Raw genomic sequence first — 23,048 nt, forward strand, 5'->3', positions numbered from 1 at the left:
TTTTTAATTATTTATTACCTGTAAAGAGGAATTCACTTTTCACGCTTTAATTCAGGCTAATTATTATATTAGCCATAATATTTTCTTTTTTTTTTTACATTTTCCATTTTGATGTTAAAAGAATTGAAACAATTTCAAATAAATAAAAAATTAAAACTAAAAAAAAGCTATAGTTGACAATCTTGCCTAATATCACTTAGCCCGGTGCTATTACAATTAATAATAAGAGATTGTTTGATTTTAGAGATTTAAAGATTATCTTGATTGTCTATCTTTTATTACTTACATTACTTTGTTTAGTTTGTTAATAATAAAATATTACGATAATATTTTATTACTAATGCTAACGTGAAAAGTAATATAGGCGATAATCTTGATTTTATTATAATTATATTATTATTTATTAAATTTTTGAGATAAAAATAAATTTATTTTTAATTAATATAATAAATAATTTAAAAATATTTAAAAATAATTATATTTAAGGGCATTTAAGTAAAATAATTTATTAGTATTTTTTTATTATCTTTAATCAAATATAATAATTATTTATACCTATAAAATTTTATCAAATATGGTAATTATTTATATTCAGTAATCTTCTAAAAAATCTATTTTCAAGATAATTTTATTATTTTGATAATAAAATATTACTCAAAGATGCTCGTAATAGTAATCTTCCGTATAATTCTTAATTTAATTCACTTTACATTCATACGATTACTTTAGCTATTATTACACTTAAAACATGCGATATAATTATTTCTTGGCCTAACGATGAGGACGACCTCTAGGTGGGTAGTTGCATGTAAAGTGTTTTTTTTTTTTTTTTTATGACATATTATATTTTTCTTTTGGAGAAAACCGATTGCATAAAATAGATGAAACCTTAAGGTTGGAGTGTCGGGGACTTATGACGGCTCTACAATCATTGTTATAAAATAGTATGTTACAAAATGATTTTAAACTTGTGCTCTCTTGGATGAATGAACACCCAAACTTTCCCACCGAAACTACTCTCCAAGCATATTCATGAAAACTTGTCCTTTGGTATAAAAGAATTACGAATTAGATTGTAAACTGAATGAATATTATGAATAAAATAATTTATAGTATTATAGTGTGATCTAGAAAAAAAATCTAATTTTACGAAATAAAAATAATAATATATATCAAATCAGAATAATATCGAATTGAAATTAAATTAAATCAGAATCAAAATCAAATCGAATTAAATTAAAATCAAATTCAATCAGAGTGAGATCAAATCTAATCAAAATCTGACCGATAGAAAAAGTAAATGTTATTTAACAAGTAACCGGGAGGTGATTGCCACCATATCATATGCATTGGGGTTACATGGCTGATACATCACTTTCACTGTAAATTTGCTTGAGAAATAAGACAGATCACAGACCCCATTTGTACCCTTTGAGAGAGGTTTTTTCGCAATTTGTTTGTTCTTTTGTTTGTTTTTGTTATCATCTTTTTTCATTGCCAGAATATCAGTCGCTAAAAGATGGTAATGAAAAGGGCTTACAACTGAGTGCATGTGAGCTGTTGCAGAGTTTTCCATGACATTGACATAAGAATTACTTCTCCCTTCTTCAATTAATTTATCAACCGCCCTCCTTTAAACTAGCACAGGAGCCCTCGTACTTTTCTTTAACAGTTTTTGCCCTCCTGCTTCTTCATTATATCCATACAAATGGAGCTCGCTACGTGTAAGACAGAACAAATGAATCAAATTCCCGCAGGAATTTGCATTTTTTGCGGCCATTATCACAGCTCCAGTTTAGCTCCAGCATGTGTGATGTACCAGACTAATTATTATTTCCTAAACAAGAGAGGTAAGAAGAAAGAAGGAAAGGAAAGGAAAGGAATAAATGCTAAGAGGGGTGTCTGGAAAATCTTGAAAGGAATGTAACTAAGAATTGGAAATGAATGAATTAATGAAGAAGGTGGTCCTTTGCCTCCAATTAATTAAATCTCTCAGATCATTCGATAAAGTGTTCTCGTGTAGGTGCCGGTTCTTTCTCGAAGGCCAACGAAGCATAAGTTGATGTCCATACACAATCATGTGCATGCTGGTTTAGGTTTTTTACTTCCATATTGGTTGAAGACGCCATTCGAAAGATCATTTTAAGCACATATAATTGTAAAAACAGCCACGATGGAAGTAGCTAAATTCTCTATAATGACCACTGTATATAAGGCTGTTTCAAATTTTGAAAACCTGTTTGGCTCCGTTGGGCTGAATAGAGTTACTCAGTAGGACCCTTCTGGGCAGAAACTTACTATCATGGAGGGAAAAATTTCCCATTATGTACAGTTGTACAGATTGACATGTTCAAAGTTTATACAACACTGATGCAGTTTTGTACCTGAACAATGGCTATTTGGACAGTGAAAAAGAGGTAATGTTACTGTTTCTCGAAATCTAGCAAGTTTGACTGGATAAGTATAGATATCAGCAGTGGAAAGGACATGCAATCTAAACTGAACCAATTAAATACCATTTACGAGACATGTTGGCTTTGGCTTGGTGAAGGAAATTGCAATTCGAGTTAACTTTCTGGAGAGGTCAATAGACTCAGGAAATTAAAGGGAAGCGAGTGGCATCTTTTGAGGATCAATTAGTTTTTAATTAGGATTATGGCTCAGTCCTCAAGTCAACCCAAAGTCCAGTGTCTTGCCTGATTTATGTATGTTTTATCTTAACATCCAATTTCTTAGATGGCTCTAGGTAAATGGTGCTAGACTGGTGGACCACACCAGACCAACACGTAATTGGGTGCAAGCTTGAACCTACTCTTTAGATTATTCTTCTTATTTACAAATCTTTTTAACATTTATGCAGGAAATCAATTAAATATAGTAAGAAGCATGAATTTTTTTAGTTTATAATGTAAGAAGTTTGGATATCGAGAAGGGTTGACAGTAGGACAGAGAAAATTAAATACTTTAATCCTCGTAGATGTCTTTGTAAGAGAAATCTTTTACTATTATTATTCTATTCTATTTTTGTGAGAAAATTTTCTCTCTTATCCTTACAGGGAAATTTTTTCTCTTATCCTCATGAAAAAAGTAATAAAACATTTATTATACGTTAAAACACAATTATAATATTTTAAAACTTCCAAACATTTAAGAAATATATAATAGAAAAAACAAATTTAGAGGGAATAAGTTAAATATATATCTTTTTTTATCTTTATTTATCCTGATTATCTATCCATATCTAAATTTTATATCAAATTACGATGATTTGAATAATTTACTTTTTTATCTTATCTTTATTCTTATTGTGAAATCTCTTTTTTATTAAAAAAGGAGCCGAAAATCTGATTTGGTAGGCTAAATTACCATCTCTAAAATGGAGAGTGGTTGGTTTTCATTTCCCATTAAAAGACATCATAAATAATTTTACAACCTAAAATGGTGCAGCACGGGAAACAGGGTCGCTGGCATACAACACATATGATAACGAGTTTCTTGGCTTTACGCGGCCATTGCTCATCAACATACCGCTTTCTCATTAATTAATAAATGACATGTTTGCTATATATAACTAAAACGTTTGAATTTTGGCATTATATTGTACTACAATTATTAATTAGCCATCCTGAAAGGCAGAAATTTATGACGTCGTCTTTTCTCCCTTCAATTTCGGTAAATTAATGCCAATACCCAAACGGAGATTTTTAATTTAGATTTAAAGTTGCAAAGAGAATAAAAAATATTTTCTATAAATAATTGACCGTTTATGTAGCTAAAGGTTGATTATTTCACATTCCAGAAATATAATAATAAAGACAATCAAGATAAAAAATAAAAATATTAACCATTTATTCAAAATAAAGTTGTATTAATTTAAAAAAAAAAAATTCAAGGGAGGGTCATGTGTGGGAGACAGAGAAATAAATAGAGTGTGTAGTTGGGAGGTAGAGCAAGTGTAACAACATTTTGTCCCGGTTATGTTATGGGGCCGTGAATAATTAATTAGTGATTCCAATTATTCCCGTGAACTTTTTGCTTGGACCATCCCTGTGCACCGTAATGCTCCGTCATATTCTGAGTTGTACGGCTCGGACTTACCAGAGACAAAATTATCAATAACTTTGATAATTCATGCTTTCACAGCATCCTTGTTTTTCTAAAGAAGCAATGGGGCTGGGTTGGATCCAAACTACTTTGAGCTTGAATTTAGACCTTCGATTGAACAAGTTCAATATTCATCCATCTAAACATTTAAATTCAAACTAGTTTGGATTGATTCAAATTCTAAAATTAAACTATATTTTAATTGAATCATTAATATCAAATCAATCATAAACTAACTCCATTAAACTTGAATTGAACTCAAATTATGTCTTGGTGATGCTGTTGATGCTCGCCCTGTCAAATCCAGCCCTAACATTAATTGGCCAAATCTTTTTTTTTTTTTTTTCTAAAGAGCAGACTTTAAACCGTTTACATACTTGATGACAGCGGGAGAGCTTTGTTTGGATCTGAAATGGAAGTCAAGTGGATTCGTTTAAGGGCCCATAGTCTCCTTCCGAGTTTCGTCTCAAATGGGTTTGGGTTCTTGGAAAATGGTGGACGATTCATCTGCCCCAGTGCGCAATGAAATCCATTACAAAGGTCAACAATACCAGGTAATGTAGTTGTACCAGACAACTTTCAGAAACTGACAATCAAAGCCTCAGCAAAGTATCTAATGTAGTCACAATACTTGCCTTCTTCAACTTGAAAGCACCTTGTTCATACTTACAGCAGTGGGATAGCTTCAAAGTAAAGATTACTCTATTTTAAGGTGTTTGTGATCACAATCCCAGAAGAAAAATTGTAGGCAATGCTTGGTTGTTGAGTTGATCAGTATTTTTTCCATTTATCTCCTGAAAAAAAAGCATTCCATCAAAGGAAGTGAGCCTGTTGCTTGCTATTTGAAGCAACTGATAAAACGAATAAAAAAGGAATGAAGCTAAAGGTTCCATTCATGCTTGTGCTGACCACCTTCTTTTGTTTTAACTTCATTTTTTTCTTTTTTCCAGTTATGATGAGGAATTACAAGGAGTCGTATAAGAGTTGTCAAGTGAGAATGGAAAGAGATATATTGTTGTCTATACTGACAAGCAATGATCATTTATTTATAGAATACAGTAAAGTTAATTTCAGGTGTTAATGACTGACCAATCAAGAATAATACTCAAAATTGGAAACAAAAAATTTAAAAAAATGAAGAATTTGTTGATGTAATGGAATTTCAAACTTCAACTGATGCTGCCTTTGGTTACTGGAACAAGCTTGGTGAATTTTACTTAAACTTTGATGCCCTTTACATGCTTAAAGAAATACTTAAGCCTTGTTTTTATTATCCCGAATTTTGCTCTATAAAATTTGAGGAAGAAAGGAGTTTCAAGGCCTCAATAGATTTCAGATACCCAATATCTAGTGTCCTAAATATTTACAAAAACCTAGTAACTCAAACATGGATATGGAAAAACAATTCCTCAGAAGGTGGTTTGGTAAGAAGCAGAAAATGGGAACTGTGGATAGCATGGCGAAAAGATGGAGGCATCTAAGTGGAGAAAATAACTGGGAGGGCTTGTTGGATCCTCTAAACATTGATCTTCGGAGGTATATTATTCACTATGGAGAAATGGCACAAGCTACGTATGACACATTCGATGCAGAGAAGGCCTCTAAATTTCTTGGAGATAGCCTGTATGCAAAGAGAGATTTCTTCTCCAAGGTGGGATTGAAGAAGGGCAATCCTTACAAGTACAACGTCACCAAATTCTTGTTTGCAACATCTGAAATCCAAGTCCCTGACGCATTTATCACAAAGTCTTTATCAAGGCAAGCTTGCTGCAAGGAATCGAATTGGATGGGGTACGTTGCAGTGGCTACGGATGAAGGAAAGGCTGTGTTAGGGAGGCGGGACATTGTGATTGCTTGGAGAGGAACAGTATGAACCCTAGAGTGGGTTAATGATCTTCAATTTCATTTAGAGGGCGTTTGGTTTGAGTAATGTTTGATTACTAAAATAGAAAGATTACCTTGAAGATAGATTACTTAGAAGATTACTAGGTATAAATGATTACTATATTTGATAAAATTTGATAGGTATAAATAATTATTGTGTTTGGTTAAAGGTAATAAAAGATTACTAGTAAATTATTTTACTTAAATGCCCTTGAATATAATTATTTTTAAATATTTTTTATATTATTTGTCATATTAATTAAAAATAAATTTATTTTTATCTCAAAAAATTAATAAATAATAATTTTTCTATAATAAATTAAAGATTACCCCAGTAATCTTTAAATACCTAAAGTGAAGGTGGTAATCAGATTACCATCTATAGTACCTGCCACGTCAGCATTAGTAATAGAAGATTACTGTAATCTTTTATTACTGACAAATCAAACAAGAAAATAAAAGATAGATTACCAATGTAATCTTAAAAACCTTAACCAAGCACACCCTTAGTCTCTGCAGAGAAAATTTTTCATGATGATGATACTGAATATAAACCCAAGGTGCATCAAGGTTGGTACTCTATTTACACCTCTGATGACCCACGTTCTCACTTCAATAAGGGCAGTGCCAGAGACCAGGTAAGTTTTCTGCACATTATTATTTATCTAAAATGTGAGGAAGATCAATAACATTAAACAAAGGCACCCTTTATCTATGTAACATGGAAAAGTGGAAACAGAAATGCTAAAAGGTAGAAACGCATAAATGTACTTTTTGAAAAGAATAGTAAAGGGAAATGTGGAGAATCCTATAAATATGAAAATTATAGAAGGTTTTTTAATAAATACAAAATTTTATTAAAAAATACAACATGTATTAGAAATATAGTAGCTTTTAAGTAATACCAAGGTGTGCATATAACCAACTTATTTTATTAGCTGATAATTAAATAAAAAGTGTATTTCAAATCTGACAAAATCAATTTTTTGAATGTTTATAGATAGTTTAAGAAATCGGGAATGAAGGGGATATGAGTTTTAATATGTCAGACATAAGAGAAACTTTAGATGTTAGAGAAAACATGAGCAAAATCAGAGTTAAGGTTCGAAATTTTAAAGGAGAGGAAAACTTAAAATTGATTTTTAATCGGTTTACAAAAAATTAAAGCATTTCAAAATTTTTTATATTTCTAAAACGCCCCAAAATGTTTTATATCAGTTTCAAGGTGTTTCCCCATGCTTCCTAGCCCTTTATTCATGTTATACAAAATTAACCCCATAGAAGTAAGTTTTTAAGTTTACTCATCTATTTTCTTGATCTTACTCTAGGTGCTTCATGAAGTTAGCAGACTGGTGGAGAAATTCAAGAATGAGGAAATGAGCATAACCATAACTGGCCACAGCTTAGGTGCAGCATTAGCAACCCTAAACGCGGTTGATATAGTTTCCAATGGGCTCAACAGGCTCAAAGGCCTGCCAAACAAAGTCTGTCTTGTCACAGCAATTGTATTTGCCAGTCCTCGCGTTGGTAACTCAAGATTCAAGAGGGTGTTTTCTGGTTATCAAGGTCTTCGAGCCTTACGCGTCAGTAATAAATTAGATATGGTTCCTAAATATCCACTGATAGGGTTCGCCGATGTGGGAGAAGAGTTGGAAATTGATACTGCAAAATCACACTACTTAAAGAAGCCTGGAAATTTGTCAAGTTGGCATAATTTGGAGATTTATCTGCATGGAGTCGCGGGAACACAAGGGAGAAAAGGAGGGTTTAAGTTGGAGGTCAATCGAGATGTTGCACTCGTTAACAAAGCAACCGATAGCTTGAAGGATGAATGTCTTGTGCCAGGTTCATGGAGGATTCAGAAGAATAAGGGCATGGTGCAACAGCCAGATGGTTCTTGGAAGTTGATGGATCACAACGATGATAAAGACTGAAGACATAATTAAACACTTAATCATTAATTAAATCTGGTTTTCGTCATCATAAACTAATTAAGTATATGCTTAGGAAATAAAACTAATTGAAAAATATTTGAAGTTTCATAAAATAATATACATGTACATTTCTTAAATAATTAAAAAATAATTATATAGAAATATATAAATTAAGGTTATAATTACACCAATTTAATTTGTTCTTAACCTCGTACAGTCGCATGTCTCACTTTATTTATTCTTAAAATAATTATTGGCTATATAATCGAAGAAATACAGCAATAACACGTACAACATATATAGTTTCAATTCCTAAATTTCATTGAATATTTCTTAAACGAATTAGCAGTTTTTCCACTGTTACTTTTGCAAAAAATACTGAGCATCTTACAAGCTAAGTGAATCCATGTTGGAATCTATCCTAGCAATGAGAATAGCAACAGTTTATGAGCTCTTCATCAAAAACGTAATGACCACCTAAAGCTAAGGTTTCAAAATATCCCTTCACTCTATAGGTATGTAATTATTGATGCTCTAGCTATCTTTCCTAGTGGTTTGCAATAAGGTTCTAACATACAACACTTGTGACTTAGATTCACTTACAAATTCTTTCTCTAATGTTGTCCATATTTCTATGGAAAATTGACATTGGATATATATTATACTAAAAATTTCTTGAGAGTCCAATGCAAGTAACCAATTAACCAATAGTTTATCAACTTTCTTCCATAACAAAATCAATATTTACCTTCTGATAAACGATGAATTAGAGTTAGAATTATCTGAGACCTTACTTGTAAAAAAAGATATAATTAAGGTAACAAAACGATTAGTTAATCTTCTATTTGATGCACATTGACAACAAATAAAACTTAAGAAGATGTTTGGAACTTGAAATTTGATTGTGCCAATAGCAAAGAGATGACTTGAGGGTTTGATCAGAAAACTGTTGAAGAAGTATTGATATTAGGGTTTATAGAAATAATGGAATAATCATTTGTTTTTCCTGGTAAAGTTGTTGTAGAAGAGGATTGCGATGATAGATTAGCCATAATATGATGTTTGTTCTTATGACTCTGACACTACGAAAAGATTTGAAAGCTATAAAATAGGGTTTGAGAGCAAATTGAAACAGGATAAACAAATAGATATTTTGAGAAAGAGGAGATAGATTTTTTCTATGAATGAACAACGAGTTGTATAATTGCAAGAGTTTATATGGTTAACGGTGTCATTAAGTATTAGCAATACACAGCAACGGACAAGAGAAGAAAACATACAAACATTGTAAATCAACATCTCAGCAAATTTAAATCAACTTTGAAAATCTTCACCTGTGGGGATAATTAAGAATGAAGACATTCTATGCTAAATTGCTAATCAATATTCTTTTGTTATTATATATCTTCAATGCTTAATTGGGAGCACTAATTTCAGGAGAAGTTTAATTAGTCAGTTTGATAAATAATTAAATAATCTAACCCCTGGACAATGCATGCATATGAGGTAATCATCTTAACCAAGTCATGAAAATAACTCTCAGATTGTGTTGGTTTGCTATAAGCAACTTAATTCATTGTTAAGATATCATCTACTTTAGATATATAATTGATTATAATTTTGTTTTTATGTTTTATAAATCAAAATACATTTTGATTTATCTAATATTTCTCTTATACTTTATCGATATAAGATTTATCTAAAAATATTATATCTTCGGTCATTCTATTATATGAAAACAATTCTATAAAAACAAATATAATATTCAGAATTGCAGCGTAAGCAAAGCTATATATGCTAAGTAGCTAGGCCAAGTGTAATATTAATAATGCATTTTACCAGGGAGCATTCCAAAAGCTGCTGACCAATTCGTAAACTACCTCCCCTTGCTTCAACTTAACGTCTATTGAATATATATAGCTTAATTAATTAATTCCAGCAGACTTGGTCAATGTCAACAATTTAGGCATTAAAGTGGTTAAAAGAATATATAATCAATGGACACACTAATAAGACGATTATTTCAGTAACTTTTTTGAAAAATGTTGCATTTCACATAACCTTTTTCGTCTCTGTGGAATCATGCAAGCATACATTTATTCTAACTCTTAAACCCAAAATTCAAAACCCTAAACTCTATGATTAGACCCAAAGCATGATCCAAAAAGAGATTAATAAAAAGCTTACAGTCTCAGTAGTTTGCAAATGTTGAGTGCATCAATAAAATGAAGATATAGAGGTAAAGAAACTCTAATAAATCTCCTTAGTAGCTCTTACAATGCTTGAAATCAGTTCAGTTTCCCACCAAAACACATTCACAAATCACAATAATTATGATAATATTGAAATGCGCCACAATTTTTTAAAATCTCTGGGATAGAAATTGTATAAGTTGACAAAGTCATTATACAAAAAGGAGTACTGGGATTGTTCATAAACGTCAGGGCCATTAATTTAATAAATATAAGGTATTTTTACATTTGACGTTGTTAATTAAATATGTTGCAGAATATATTTGCCGTGATAAAATATTTGTATGTTTGTGAATTAAATAAATAAACCTAGTCATGGCTTAGATACGTATATTTGGACCCGTTACACTGCAAGTCTTTTTCCATATTAGTTCCAGTGTCAAAGTCCCCACGATCGACCACCGAAAAGGCCAAGTTGCAATATTTTATCATAGCAATTATATTCTGTAGGATTGAAAGTTCATCATTTCTGCAGACCTGGTGCATGGCTGTGGAAGTACTGCAGCATCTACTCTTTCAGATTACAGAACATCTGTGTAACAGGAGAAAAAAAAAAATAAACACAGAATTTGAATAAAAGAAGCGTAAGACCTGGTCTTTTCTGAATTTCAAGCAACTTTTTTTCTTTGTTTTTTTGCATCTTTCTCGTTCAAAAAGGGAAGTACTTCAACTTGTAATGTCTACAATGCATACAGAGAAAATAAAAAGTAGGCTTGGCAATGAGCAACATAGCTTAGACAATGACTAATTCACAATGTCAGCTAGTACAACAAAGTGAGCCACCCTTGGCAATAAAAATTTGGTTCCCATAATTTTGGGTTGGCCAAAAGAGTCAATATTCATATTTTCAAGCCAACTACTTTGGCAGAAGGCTATGAGCAAAAAGATTAAAATGGTTTAGTAATTGATTCATGGACAAACTATTTGGTTTGTATCGGGGAAAATTGTCTGTAAGTTGATCATATGAAAGAAGACTTTGCTTCAAAAAGTCAAAAAGTCGATCCTTAGTTGTTACTCTAGGTCAAAATGTACTGTTTGTATGTGGAACCAAATATGTGATTTTCGAAAAAAAGAAAACGTTAAGATAAAGAAGATAACAATGGAAAACTAACTTGTCTTTTGGTTCAACTAGCTAAATGAATGGAAGACTTCATAAAAGAAAATGGATTTGGCCATTTTAATCTTTCTTATTGATGGAAATAAACTTCCCTAAGTAAAAGTTATGTCCACTACCTAGTCATTGAAGCTAATTAACGAGATGAAATTGTAGGGTTAAACAATATAATACGGCATCTTACACATCAATTGATAACGGAGGCATGCATTTGGAAGGTAACTGACATTAGAATGGCATTAAGACTAAGTCCACACCTTTTTAAGGAGGGTTATTTTCTTTTGCAGACATCTAAGTTTAAAAACTGTAGATTTTGATAGATCGATGATGCATGTTAACAAGATGAAAGAACAAGATTTAGTTAAAATTTTCTCAGATTTTTCCTACTGTTTATGGACACTAGCAAGTCTCGGTCTCATATTTAAACAATTGTTTTCGTATAGATAAACAATCGTTTCTTGAAATACCCGAATTCTCTAAGAAGTTTTCTTGTAGTTTCTTATCTAAATTACGCTCTTTTTTTCAATTAACTATGTTATCAATTGACTGAATGTCTTGCAGATAAAAAGCATTCGTCTGATTGACAAGATAACACGCATATTCTATAGATAATGAATACATCGGGCCTGCCGAATTCCATGGCTTTTGAACTAGTCTTCTTCTTTTCCGCGAAAATAGACAAACCTTGGATGCGTGACTTATTGCTATAAGGATACTCCACCAGAGCATGTCTGAGATTAGATTTCAGAAGACTTGGTAAAAACATCAATCGAAACTTATGAATAAGGTCATGCATGAATCATATACGTAGACCATTTCAAACTTAAATAACTAAAATGATTATCCATAGAACTGTTCACTCAGCAGTAGAATTAACCATCCAAAATCTTGGTCATTTTTCTTCCTTTCTACTTTCGCGAGTCCACTGTTTCCTTTTCTTTAGCTACACTAACTCAGGCCCTTTTTAAGAAGATAATAGCAGAAGATACTAACCATTATCTTATTGCTGATAAGTCACAAAAAATAACCTCCTTAAATAGGTATTATTTGCTTGTATTACGAAACTTTGGGACATCTTGTCTAAATGAGGTTAGAGACAAAGTTTCTTAATAACTCCAAGTATAGAATATAGATCGTTAAAATTTACAGGTTGCACTGCAAATTCAATCAAACTGTTGCAAAGATTAAGAATAATGTCAATACGTAATCAATATAAGAAGATTAAAGGTTTTAGAAAAAAACTTTGTGTATGGTCTAATTTCAATCATCTTGATCATTGGGTAACACCTTAGTGGAATAACGTAAGAAATATGGAGTACATTGAAGGTGAAAATTTTCTTCACAAATTAGCAGCCAAATGACTATGTCCCACACAAACTTTGATGAAACAACTTGTCTCATTCCTAAGTTTAAAAAGTTCGTTTTCAATAATCTTATAAAATTAAAAATTAGTTTTAAATGTTAAAATGTATTTTTATCATTTTATATGACATATAATAGAATTAATATCATTTATATTCTTAATAATATAAAAAATATGCATATTTAACTTAATTACTTTCCGTTTTTCTTTTTATCTTTCATAGTCTATTTTTTATTTTTCCTTTTTTCTCATTTATTATTAGTCTTCAGAAAATCGTGTTTCTTGTCAATTTTGACAAAGTCATCATCAATGTCATCATCTTTAGAATTGCTGAGTTTCTTGTCAGTATTCAGTCGCTGTAAGTGCTCATCAGCAATCATCTTCAAAAGCTACCTCAGGTGGCATAAATTTTGACAAAGTCATCATCAATGTAAGACAAATAAAGAAATAGAATCGCCTCCGAGCTGCTACCAAAGGCCTATAAATAGAAACTATGGCTTCCCCATAATGACCACAACTGCACTCATATTACTTACTTTATATCTTTACCTTCTCTGACTATATTAAATTTCCGGTTGCTCTGAGAGGTAAATATGCAAAATCAAGTGAGGTTCTCTAGTTGCAGAGGTGTGACATTTGAGATTAAGCCTCGAGCTGATCCATTTGCAATCACTGCAGCACCAGAAAATGAACCCTACACCAGCAAGAAATTCTGGCCTTCATGGAATATTTATGGCAACTCCTCTAAAGTGTTCCCTTCTTCGATACAAAAATCTGTGAGCCGAGCCAGTAGCCACTTCTGTGATCTTGACCTTGATGCAGAAGACGTTGATAGTGATGATGAAAGCTATATCTCGCTGAAAAACTTAGAAGAAGGGAAAAACGAAGAGAAAGACCACAAACCAATCATTCCAGTGGCTAGCAAACGTGACCAAACAGCAAATGCTCCACGTAAGCAAGAATCAAGGTTGTCGGTAATTTTGCTTGATCAAGGATTGTTCACGGTTTACAAGCGACTCTTTGCAGTTTGCTTAATCCTGAACATTACTGGCTTGGTTCTTGCAGTCACTGGCAATTTCCCATATGCCAGAAATAGAGCTGCCCTTTTTTCCACCGCTAATATTTTTGCTTTGACACTTTGCAGAAGCGAGGCCTTCCTGCGAATTGTTTTTTGGCTCGCAGTCAAAATATTGGGGAGGTCTTGGGTTCCTCTCCCTATAAAAACCGCTACCACTTCTTTGCTTCAGAGTCTTGGTGGTATACATAGCGGTTGTGGAGTTTCATCAGTTTGCTGGCTTATCTATGCTTTATTCCTCACGCTCAAAGACAGAGAAAACGCTTCTCCAGAGATCATAGGCGTAGCCACTGCTATTCTTTCTCTTCTCTGTCTCTCCTCATTGGCTGCATTCCCTCTTCTTCGTCATCTCCATCATAATGTATTCGAAAGGATTCATAGGTTTGCAGGATGGACTGCGCTTGGTCTCTTGTGGGCATTTGTCATCCTTACAATCTCTTATGACCCGAAAACAAAATCCTTTAGAAATGAACTTGGTTCAACGCTTATCAAACAGCAAAAATTTTGGTTCACCGCAGCCATCACAGTACTAATTATTCTACCCTGGTTGACAGTGAGACGCATACCTGTTGAGGTCTCTTCTCCTTCAGGTCATGCCTCTATCATTAAATTTGAAGGGGGAATCAAAGCCGGTATATTAGGAAGGATTAGTCCATCGCCATTTTCGGAATGGCACGCTTTTGGTATTATTTCTGACGGGAAAACACAACACATGATGCTCGCTGGAGCAGTTGGTGACTTTACAAAGTCCTTAGTGTCAAACCCACCAAGCCATTTGTGGGTTCGCCAGGTGCACTTTGCGGGCCTGCCTTATCTAACAAACATGTACGAGAGGGTTCTGTTGGTTGCAACAGGTTCTGGGATTTGCGTGTTTTTATCGTTCTTGTTGCAGCCATGTAGAGCTAATGTTTGTTTGGTTTGGGTGACTAAAGGGATTGAACAAAACTTTGGTAAAGAAATTATGCAGATGGTAAGTGGGCATCCCAAAGACAAGGTGATATTGCATGACACGGCTGTGTTTGGTCGTCCAAATGTGTCTCAAATGAGCGTAGATGCTGCTAAAAGATGGGGAGCTCAAGTCGTTGTTGTTACAAGCAATCCAGAAGGCAGCAGAGATGTTGTCAATGCGTGCAAGTCTGCAGGAATTCCAGCCTTCGGTCCCATTTGGGATTCTTGATTTTTTTTCTCTTTTATCTTCCGGACGGTAACTGCACAATTTACTCGCATAAGTTATATTCACCAAGTTTGGGTCCCTCTAGATATTTATTTGTGCATTTCATCCTGTAATAGTATATCATTTAAATATATATAATTTTATTATATATTATAATATTTATTCATATAATTTAAATGATATTATACACATAAAAAAACAATAATATATTTCTAATTTAAAATTATTTAAAAATATATTTCCGTTTATATTCAAATTTATACTTATTATTTCTTCATATAAATTAATTTATCTTATCTGCGGAAGCTAGTCATATATTTAATGTCGTTTACTTTTTGTTGCGTGCATATATATTTATACTTTTATCTTGTCTACGGAAGCTGTTCATATTTTAATGTTTTTGGATGCTTCACTTGTAAACAAGCAAGGTTATTAAAATAGTTCATTATTATATAATTAATAACTAAGAGATCCCATATAGTTTTTATAGTTCAAAGAGTCTTTTTAACATATGCTTGATGCGATAATTGCATCATCGGTCTTGTAATTCATCATGAGCAACTTTCTTGAAGCAAATAGCTTTCTTTTCTTATTATATGTTTTAATCATTTAGAGTGAGACGACAATACACTGGTGTCGTCTTCCATCATACATGTAAATGCAACTCCGAAGTAATTTTTTTTTACATTTTGATAAATACTTGTTTGACCTAATAAAATAAATTAGGGTAAATTTGACAAAACCAAATTCAAATAGGTGATCAAAATTTCCTTCGTCAAATTTGAAATGATTTTCGGAAAGGCATCTCTTATTTGTTTTTCTTAATAAAAATAAACTCATTTGAGAAAGATAATTTTGGGTTATTAATAATTAACAAAATTTCAAGTCGTGATCAAAGTAAATTATTTGGGTTATTAATTAAGTTAATTTTATTTGAGTTCTAAATGATTTTGGCTAACAGTATACCTACACATATTAATTTAGAGATCAAAATTCTAATTTGTTTCATTGCCATTAAGCCTCTCCTTGCGCTACCAAAAGAAAACCACAATCTGCATTTACTCACGGGTAAGTATCTCAAGTCTAAATAAACTTCAAAATCCCATCGAAACTAATTAGAAAGAGCATAAATTTGTCCATTAAACATATACAGAATGACATAAGCATCAAATTCAAATAAACTTAGAAACATAAAACTAACAATGAGAGAGTATTCATACTTCGGAGCAAGATAGAATGGCACAGGGTCCCTAGCGAAAGTGGGATGGGGAATTCCAGGCAAATTACAGGCTATACTGATATAAGCCGGTTTGCTTTCCTTCAAAGCGGTAGAAATGGCCTTGTCAATTTGCTCGTCTGCATCATCCAAGTTATTCATCACAGCCTAAATCAGCATACATAATCACATTAATTAATTTCCACTATCATCTAAAACTACAACACATAATTGAATAACTGATCCAAAACCATAATCCGTGTTTTAACATGAAAGTTACCTGAATACATGTGACAGTTTGAAAACACCTGTGCTCTCGGGAAAAATCCGGCAACCCAATTGTATGATTAGAGTTAGGCCCACCAACAATACATATCACCGGCAAATTCTCACTGTAAGCGCCAGCTATAGCATTCAGTACACTAAGTCCACCGACAGTGAACGTCACCGCACATGCACCCACACCCTTGGCACGTGCGTACCCATCAGCAGCATACCCGGCATTGAGTTCGTTGCAGCAGCCAATTAAGTTCAACCAGGCTCTGCTATAAGATGATCCAAGAGTGTCAAGTTGAAGTTACCAGTAGACACGTCAATTGGGCTGGGTCGAGTGGAGCTCTGACACAAAACACAAAAAAAAAGCACGACATAAGAAAATCCGGTCTGGTACTGTAGTATACCGGGCTAGACCCATGGGCCTAGCCTCAGGCTTTAATATTAAGCTCATTGGTTGGCCCCGCCCGAGCCCGATACTGTTTAAAATTTTTTTTTTTTTAATTTTTGCTGGCAGAAGCAAGACTTTTGTCTTATGTATCCTTCTGCGTCTGCCTTCTGTCGGAGGCCTTGTTAGGCAGAGGGAAAGAAGGCTTCTGCCCTTCGCCTTCATTTTTTTTTTGTAAATTTTTAATTAATTAATTAATTTTTATATAAACCTATTCAATTTTTCTTCATTTTCACTTTCATTTACAAATCTCTCAATCTCAATTATTTCATTATATTTTCAATCTCATTTTCTCTCATCAATTATCTTTCAGAAAATATTTGAATTCATAAATAATAATTCTTTGTGTTTATAATTTTATTTTTATTTTAATTTTATCATTACAAAATATTATAAATGGATTAAGTATCAAATGAATTAAATCCATTTAAATATTATCATAGTATATATTTATTTATGTTTTATAATTTGAAAAATAATTTGTGTTTAAAAATTTTAAATAATTTTTTAAAAATATTTAAAGTCTGACCCATTTTTATATGGGCCGAGCATTGGGCTTTTATATATTAATGGGTCGATCAGGCTCGAAAACCCACTCATGTTTGGGTTTTGAGCCCAACCCATTAGCCCGATAGGCCGACCCTGAGCCAGCACAGCTCGGCCTATCGACACCTCTAGTCACTAGGAACCAAGAACACATCTCTCACACCAATCTCAACCAGTCACCGAGCCAAGTGGTGTCCAAGAGTTCCGCTACAGGCAGCAGCTGAGAACTGAGATGGGGTTGGGCTGGGTTGAACAATTTAGCCGAGGTTGTTTGCAGCTTCCATGAAAAATTAAAATTGTAACATAAAGCAGGAGCAAACGTGTGATGCATTTAAATAAATCTCACATCAGTAAAATATGAGAGAATTATTTGGTCTATCTCTATTCTATTTGTATCTCTTATATTGATTAAAAATAAGAGGATTTGATTGGTTAAATAGTTTAAAAACTTTTTAAACTATCGAAATAAGTTCTAAATTATAAATCACAAAAATAAAACCATTCTGAATAAAATTTTTTGTCCAAAATAACTAATATTTTAATAATAAATTATGTTATTAGATCAAAATGTTATAATAGTATCAAAATAGTTTCATATATTCACTTGAACTACAATGACGTTTATGAATAATAGATATTACATTAATATCAGAGATGTTATAATAGAACAACAGTGGTTTCATATATTCACTTGAACTACAATAATATCCCTGAATATTAGATATTACAATGTCATCAAAACAATTTCACGTACCCTTTTAAATGGCGGTTAGGACAAACCTCATCAAAGACAGAGTTAAAGATGAAAGAATGAACATGGTGTGGATTTATACGCGTCGGCTGATGCTGGTTTGGTAAACATGATTGGGACTGTCATGCATCAAATTCAAATAAAAGGACAAGACCACCACGTGAAATACCAGAGGTTGGTGTTGCCTGCTTTTTTATTAAAAATCGGGCATCTCATTCGTTTATGTTTTAAGTGTTTTAATTTATTATTAAATTATAATAAATTTATTAAATAATATCAAATTTTTCATATATTTTTTAAATATAAAATTTATGAGATTTAATAAAAATAGATTTGTATAATTATTAATAGAAAAATATATTTATTTTTTAAAACATAAAATTTAATTCATTAAAAAACCTTAAAAATTAAAATTAATAAGTAGGGTAACAAACTTCATCAAATCAGGTTTTTACTAGTTTTGTCTGGTTCATCTAATTAACTAGTTCTAACTAAATTTGATTAAAATTTACACTAAATGAATTTTTAGTAACAATCAAACTAAATCATAAGTTGATTTTTGATTAAACTAATTAATTTAATCTAATTTTAAATATAATGTGGTTCTAATTTTAATTTAATCTAAATCAATTTGTTTTCATGTCTATACCCTATCACATCTCTAGAATTACATCAACAAAACAATCTTTTAAAATTCTAACTTGTCAGAGTGATCTCTCACTCTTTCATCATATTAAAGAAACAAAATTTTAATTTTGGGTGAATTAAGATAAACCACTTGCATTCTTTCTTTTATTGTATAATTATTTATTTTATTAATTCCGTACATAATTTTTGATTCATCTATTTACGTGCCTATTATTTTGATTTTAAAAAAAAAAAAAGCTTTACTGCTATATTAGATTCCAATTATAGCAAAGGTTTTTTTTTTTTTGGTTAGATTTGTAGATAGAAGTTTCTTTGTCAAAGTTTTTATTAATATTATTACAAAATTCATAAACGTGGATGCACATGAGCAAAATTCTGAGCATGCACTCAAATTCCTATGTGAAGACAGGCCAATGAAGCACGCTATTCTTTCTTTGATATAATAATTAAAGCGTCATGTGATCAATGTTATAATTTTTTCTTCTGAGCAATCACGTTTTTAAAATGCCATTTCAATCTAATAATTTTAACACCTGTCTCAAACAAGAAAAAGTGAGATGGTATCATTGGTCTTTTAATGTATAATTCTACCAAAAAAAGCAACAGATTCTAATACAATTAAGTTCAACTGTGTTGTTTGTCATTTAGTGTGATAAGAAGTTTCTGTGAAGCCAATTTGATCGAGTTGGTTGGCCTGCATGAACAGTGGTTGAGATAACTTGGGATAAGATTTGGAGACTGGGATTCAAGAAGAAAGCGACAAGAAAGAGAAAGAATCTGGGTTGCTAGATTTTCTTCAGTTTACTTTGGTTAACTGAAAAGGACATTGGTTGAGTTTGTATATACCAGCTAACTACTTTAAAATACAAACATATTATATAATAATTAATTCTCCATTCAAATTTAGACTAGATGAATGGGAGAGAGAAAAAATATTGAAAAGAAGATTAGTGATGTAATTGTCAAAATGAATTGTTGTCTCGTGAAATGCAACCCTTGATTCATGATGGTATCTATAGTTACAAAAGAATCCAATCAAATTTAGGAGAAATAATCATAGCCTAAATATACGGGAGATAAAAAAGATAAGGGTACTGGAAATGCACACACATGTATTAATCATAGCCATAAGATGACAAGAAGATAATTCGGTACTAGCTTTTCAAATGGACAATCGAAAGAGAATTGACAAGTGAAACCCTTGATAATCATAGCCAATGAATCAAGTGTTTGACGTAGAAAAATTGAAAGAGGATTGAAAGGTGAACTTTAGAAACGTCTCAGTCACTTTTCAATTCTCTTTCAATTTTTATATCAAAGTTGCATTTGATTGACATGCTATTGTACTAAAAGTGAAAAACAAAGTTAAGAGAAAGACCCCTCTGATCTTGGAACATTATCTACCGCTTAATTTGCGTAAATGTTGGGCAACTTTATCACTCTGCAGCTCAATCCTTGAATCACCTCTCAAAAAATAAGGGGGTGATCTGAGGGATAAATTTGATGCTACGAGCTATTCAATTAAATTTGATCGAAGAATGCATAAATTTGATGCACATGCAGTTGAATATTTTGTAATGATTCAATAGCTACCACATTTCATCCAGAAGTTTTAATTGACAAAACTGGAAAACAGTAAGTAGATTACGGAAGCCGCATGTGCCGTCCATATCAAGTAAAGCTACGGATATTCTAAAATTCTGGGTATCTTTGCAATCTTGGATTGAAAATGACATCGATGAATAATTAGTATAAATTAATATCACCTGATGAAGGGCTATCACGTTATTGAAGAAAGAACATAATTAAGACAACACTTGTACAATGATGCATATATTCTGGAAGCCACTGACATGCACAGATGTAGAATTGAGGTCAGCCAATCATCCATTTGCTGTTGTTCTTTTCTTTTTCAATCAAAACAACATAAGAAACAAAGAGGGCCTACGCCTACTCAATCTTTTCTCAGATTATTGATGCTAAAAGCTGTCCCAATAATGTTTGACAATGCATACAACAGCACATGCAGTTGAATATTCTGCAATGAGTCTGATGCTGGTTTAGTAAAGATGATTGGTGAGTGTTATCTATAAAAGTCAAAGAAAAGGACCACACCACCGCTTGAAATATCAGAGGTTGGGGTTGCCTGGTTTTCCAGTATTTTTAAAACTGGAGTGTGATCGACTTGACTTCTCACTAATTTATGATTTAATCATGATCGGTTCAACTTATTAAATAATATTAAATATTTAACATTTGCTTTAACCATAAATTATATGAAACAAATTTGTATAATTATCAATAACAATAAAGTATATTTATTTATTTGAAACATAAATTTCAATTTATTAAAAAAACTCAAAAAATAGAAGAAAAATTAAAATTAAAGGTTAAGGTAATAAGAATTTGTCGAACCTGACTCTGTCAATTTTGCCTGGTTCAGCCATTTCACCCATTTTTTTGACCAAGACTTATACCAAATTAATTTTTAATAACAATAAGACTGGACTGTAAGTCAATTTCTGATTCAATCGGATGTTAGAAAAAGTATAGTTTTCAATCAAGCCGTCAAGACTTTTTTTATGATTCATAAAAGTTAAGCAACCCAGTCAAACTAAATATTTTTCTATGCAAAATATATGCGAATTTCATTTTCATATCCATACCCTACCATGTTTACAGAGTTTGATCAACAAAACAATCATTTAAAATTTCAATTTGTCAGAGTGATCTCTTATTCTTTCAGCATAGTTAAGAAACAAAATTCTAATTTTAGGTGAATTATGATAAATTATTTGTATACTTTTATTTACTTTACTTTATTAATTTTGTACATAATTTTTAATTCATTTATTTTCGTGCCTATTTTACAGATTAAAAAAAATTAGTTTTACTGCTACATTAGATTCCAATTATATTAAAGTTTTTGTTAATATTATAAATCCATAAACTGGATGCACGTGACCTGAACTCTGAGCATGCACTCAAATTCACTTGCATTATAGGCTATACCTCGTAGGCGAAGACAGAGCACCCTGCTTTCTTTGATGTGATAGTTACAGTGTTTTTGTCATTTAGTGTGACCGGCGATCTTTGAGAAACAAAGAGGGCCTACGCCTACTACGCCTACCCCACCCCTTGGTCCAACAAAAAGCGTGTTAAAAGGTTTCTTCTTTGAGCACTAATTATATGTCGGACTATTCTCAATTATTGATGCTAAGAGCTGGTCCCACACTTCGGTATAAATATCATCACGTTCTATTAGAGAGAGCAAAAAACTAACACACTTGTGTAGAATGGGGGTGGTGCATATATTCTCGAAGCCACTAACATGCACAGATGTAGCATCGAGGTCAGTTAATCATCCATTTGTTACAGTTCTTTTCTTTCTCATTCAAAACAACATAAAAAAAAGTTTGATCCCTACAAAGAAAACTCATCAACTTCTCTAACACATCAATTTCAAGTAAAATATATATTTGTTTGGGTTCCAGCATATTGCATTTGGAGGATGTATATAAAATCATAAATATGAATTTTGATTGTTTTAGTTTTATTATACAATAATTTATTAAGTTTGACAGTTTGATTTCACTGATAATTTTAAACCCTGTATAATGGGCATATCTATGTAGGTTAACAATCCCAAGTGAAAGCTTAGAGCACTTTCCTAAGATTTCTGAGGAGCATCACTCAATAAATTTTACTGTCCTAGACTTGGAAGGGCATCCATGGCGTTTTTATCTCTTTACCTGGAGAAGAGGTGCACACCCAAAACCTGTTCTTAATGGAAGAGATTGGCTTGCCTTTGTAAAGGCCAAATGTCTAAAAGAAGGGGATATAATAACTTTCTCAAAAGAAGCAGATGAGACCAATGGAGTGATATTTAGAATCCAAGCATGCAAAACAAATATGACGTTCCGTTGCCAATATTATTAGGTTGAATAAAATTACGGCTATAATTTTTAAATAAAATTTTATGTATAAATAAAAATATATTATCTTATTTATAATATAATAATATATTATTATTTATAAATAAATTTATATAAAAATTTTGATAAAAAGTACTCTTATTAGGTTTATCTTCGTGTGGTTTTTAATGTTTTTTGTTTTATGGATTCTGCAACACCGGACATCCAATTCTGGTTTGAAAACCGTTGTGTACATTCCTGTTTGTACATTCCTGTTTAAAAATAAAAAATTTGTAAGTTGCCAACAAAATCAATGATAAGACGTCTCTTGGATTCCCGTTGCTTTTGTTTT

General features: G+C 32.0%; 1 protein-coding gene, 1 long non-coding RNA gene and 1 pseudogene across 2 annotated transcripts; all 3 read left to right on the forward strand.

The window, feature by feature from the left end:
* Positions 1-5,497: 5,497 nt before the first annotated feature.
* Positions 5,498-7,922, forward strand: LOC123217904 (annotated as a pseudogene).
* A 5,322-nt stretch (positions 7,923-13,244) lies between these two features.
* On the forward strand, positions 13,245-14,903 carry LOC123217979 (adenylate-forming reductase 03009). Its single transcript, XM_044639096.1, is given in 4 exon segments — positions 13,245-14,046; positions 14,131-14,573; positions 14,575-14,637; positions 14,694-14,903. Coding segments are annotated over 4 exon segments (1,518 nt in total).
* Positions 14,904-21,918: 7,015 nt separating this feature from the next.
* On the forward strand, positions 21,919-22,757 carry LOC123219812. The gene is made up of 2 exons (XR_006502911.1): positions 21,919-22,134; positions 22,418-22,757. It is a non-coding gene; the product is annotated as an uncharacterized LOC123219812 (long non-coding RNA).
* The last annotated feature ends 291 nt before the right edge of the window (positions 22,758-23,048 follow it).

This window comes from Mangifera indica, chromosome 6, assembly GCF_011075055.1.
Source record: "Mangifera indica cultivar Alphonso chromosome 6, CATAS_Mindica_2.1, whole genome shotgun sequence".
Taxonomy (NCBI): domain Eukaryota; kingdom Viridiplantae; phylum Streptophyta; class Magnoliopsida; order Sapindales; family Anacardiaceae; genus Mangifera; species Mangifera indica.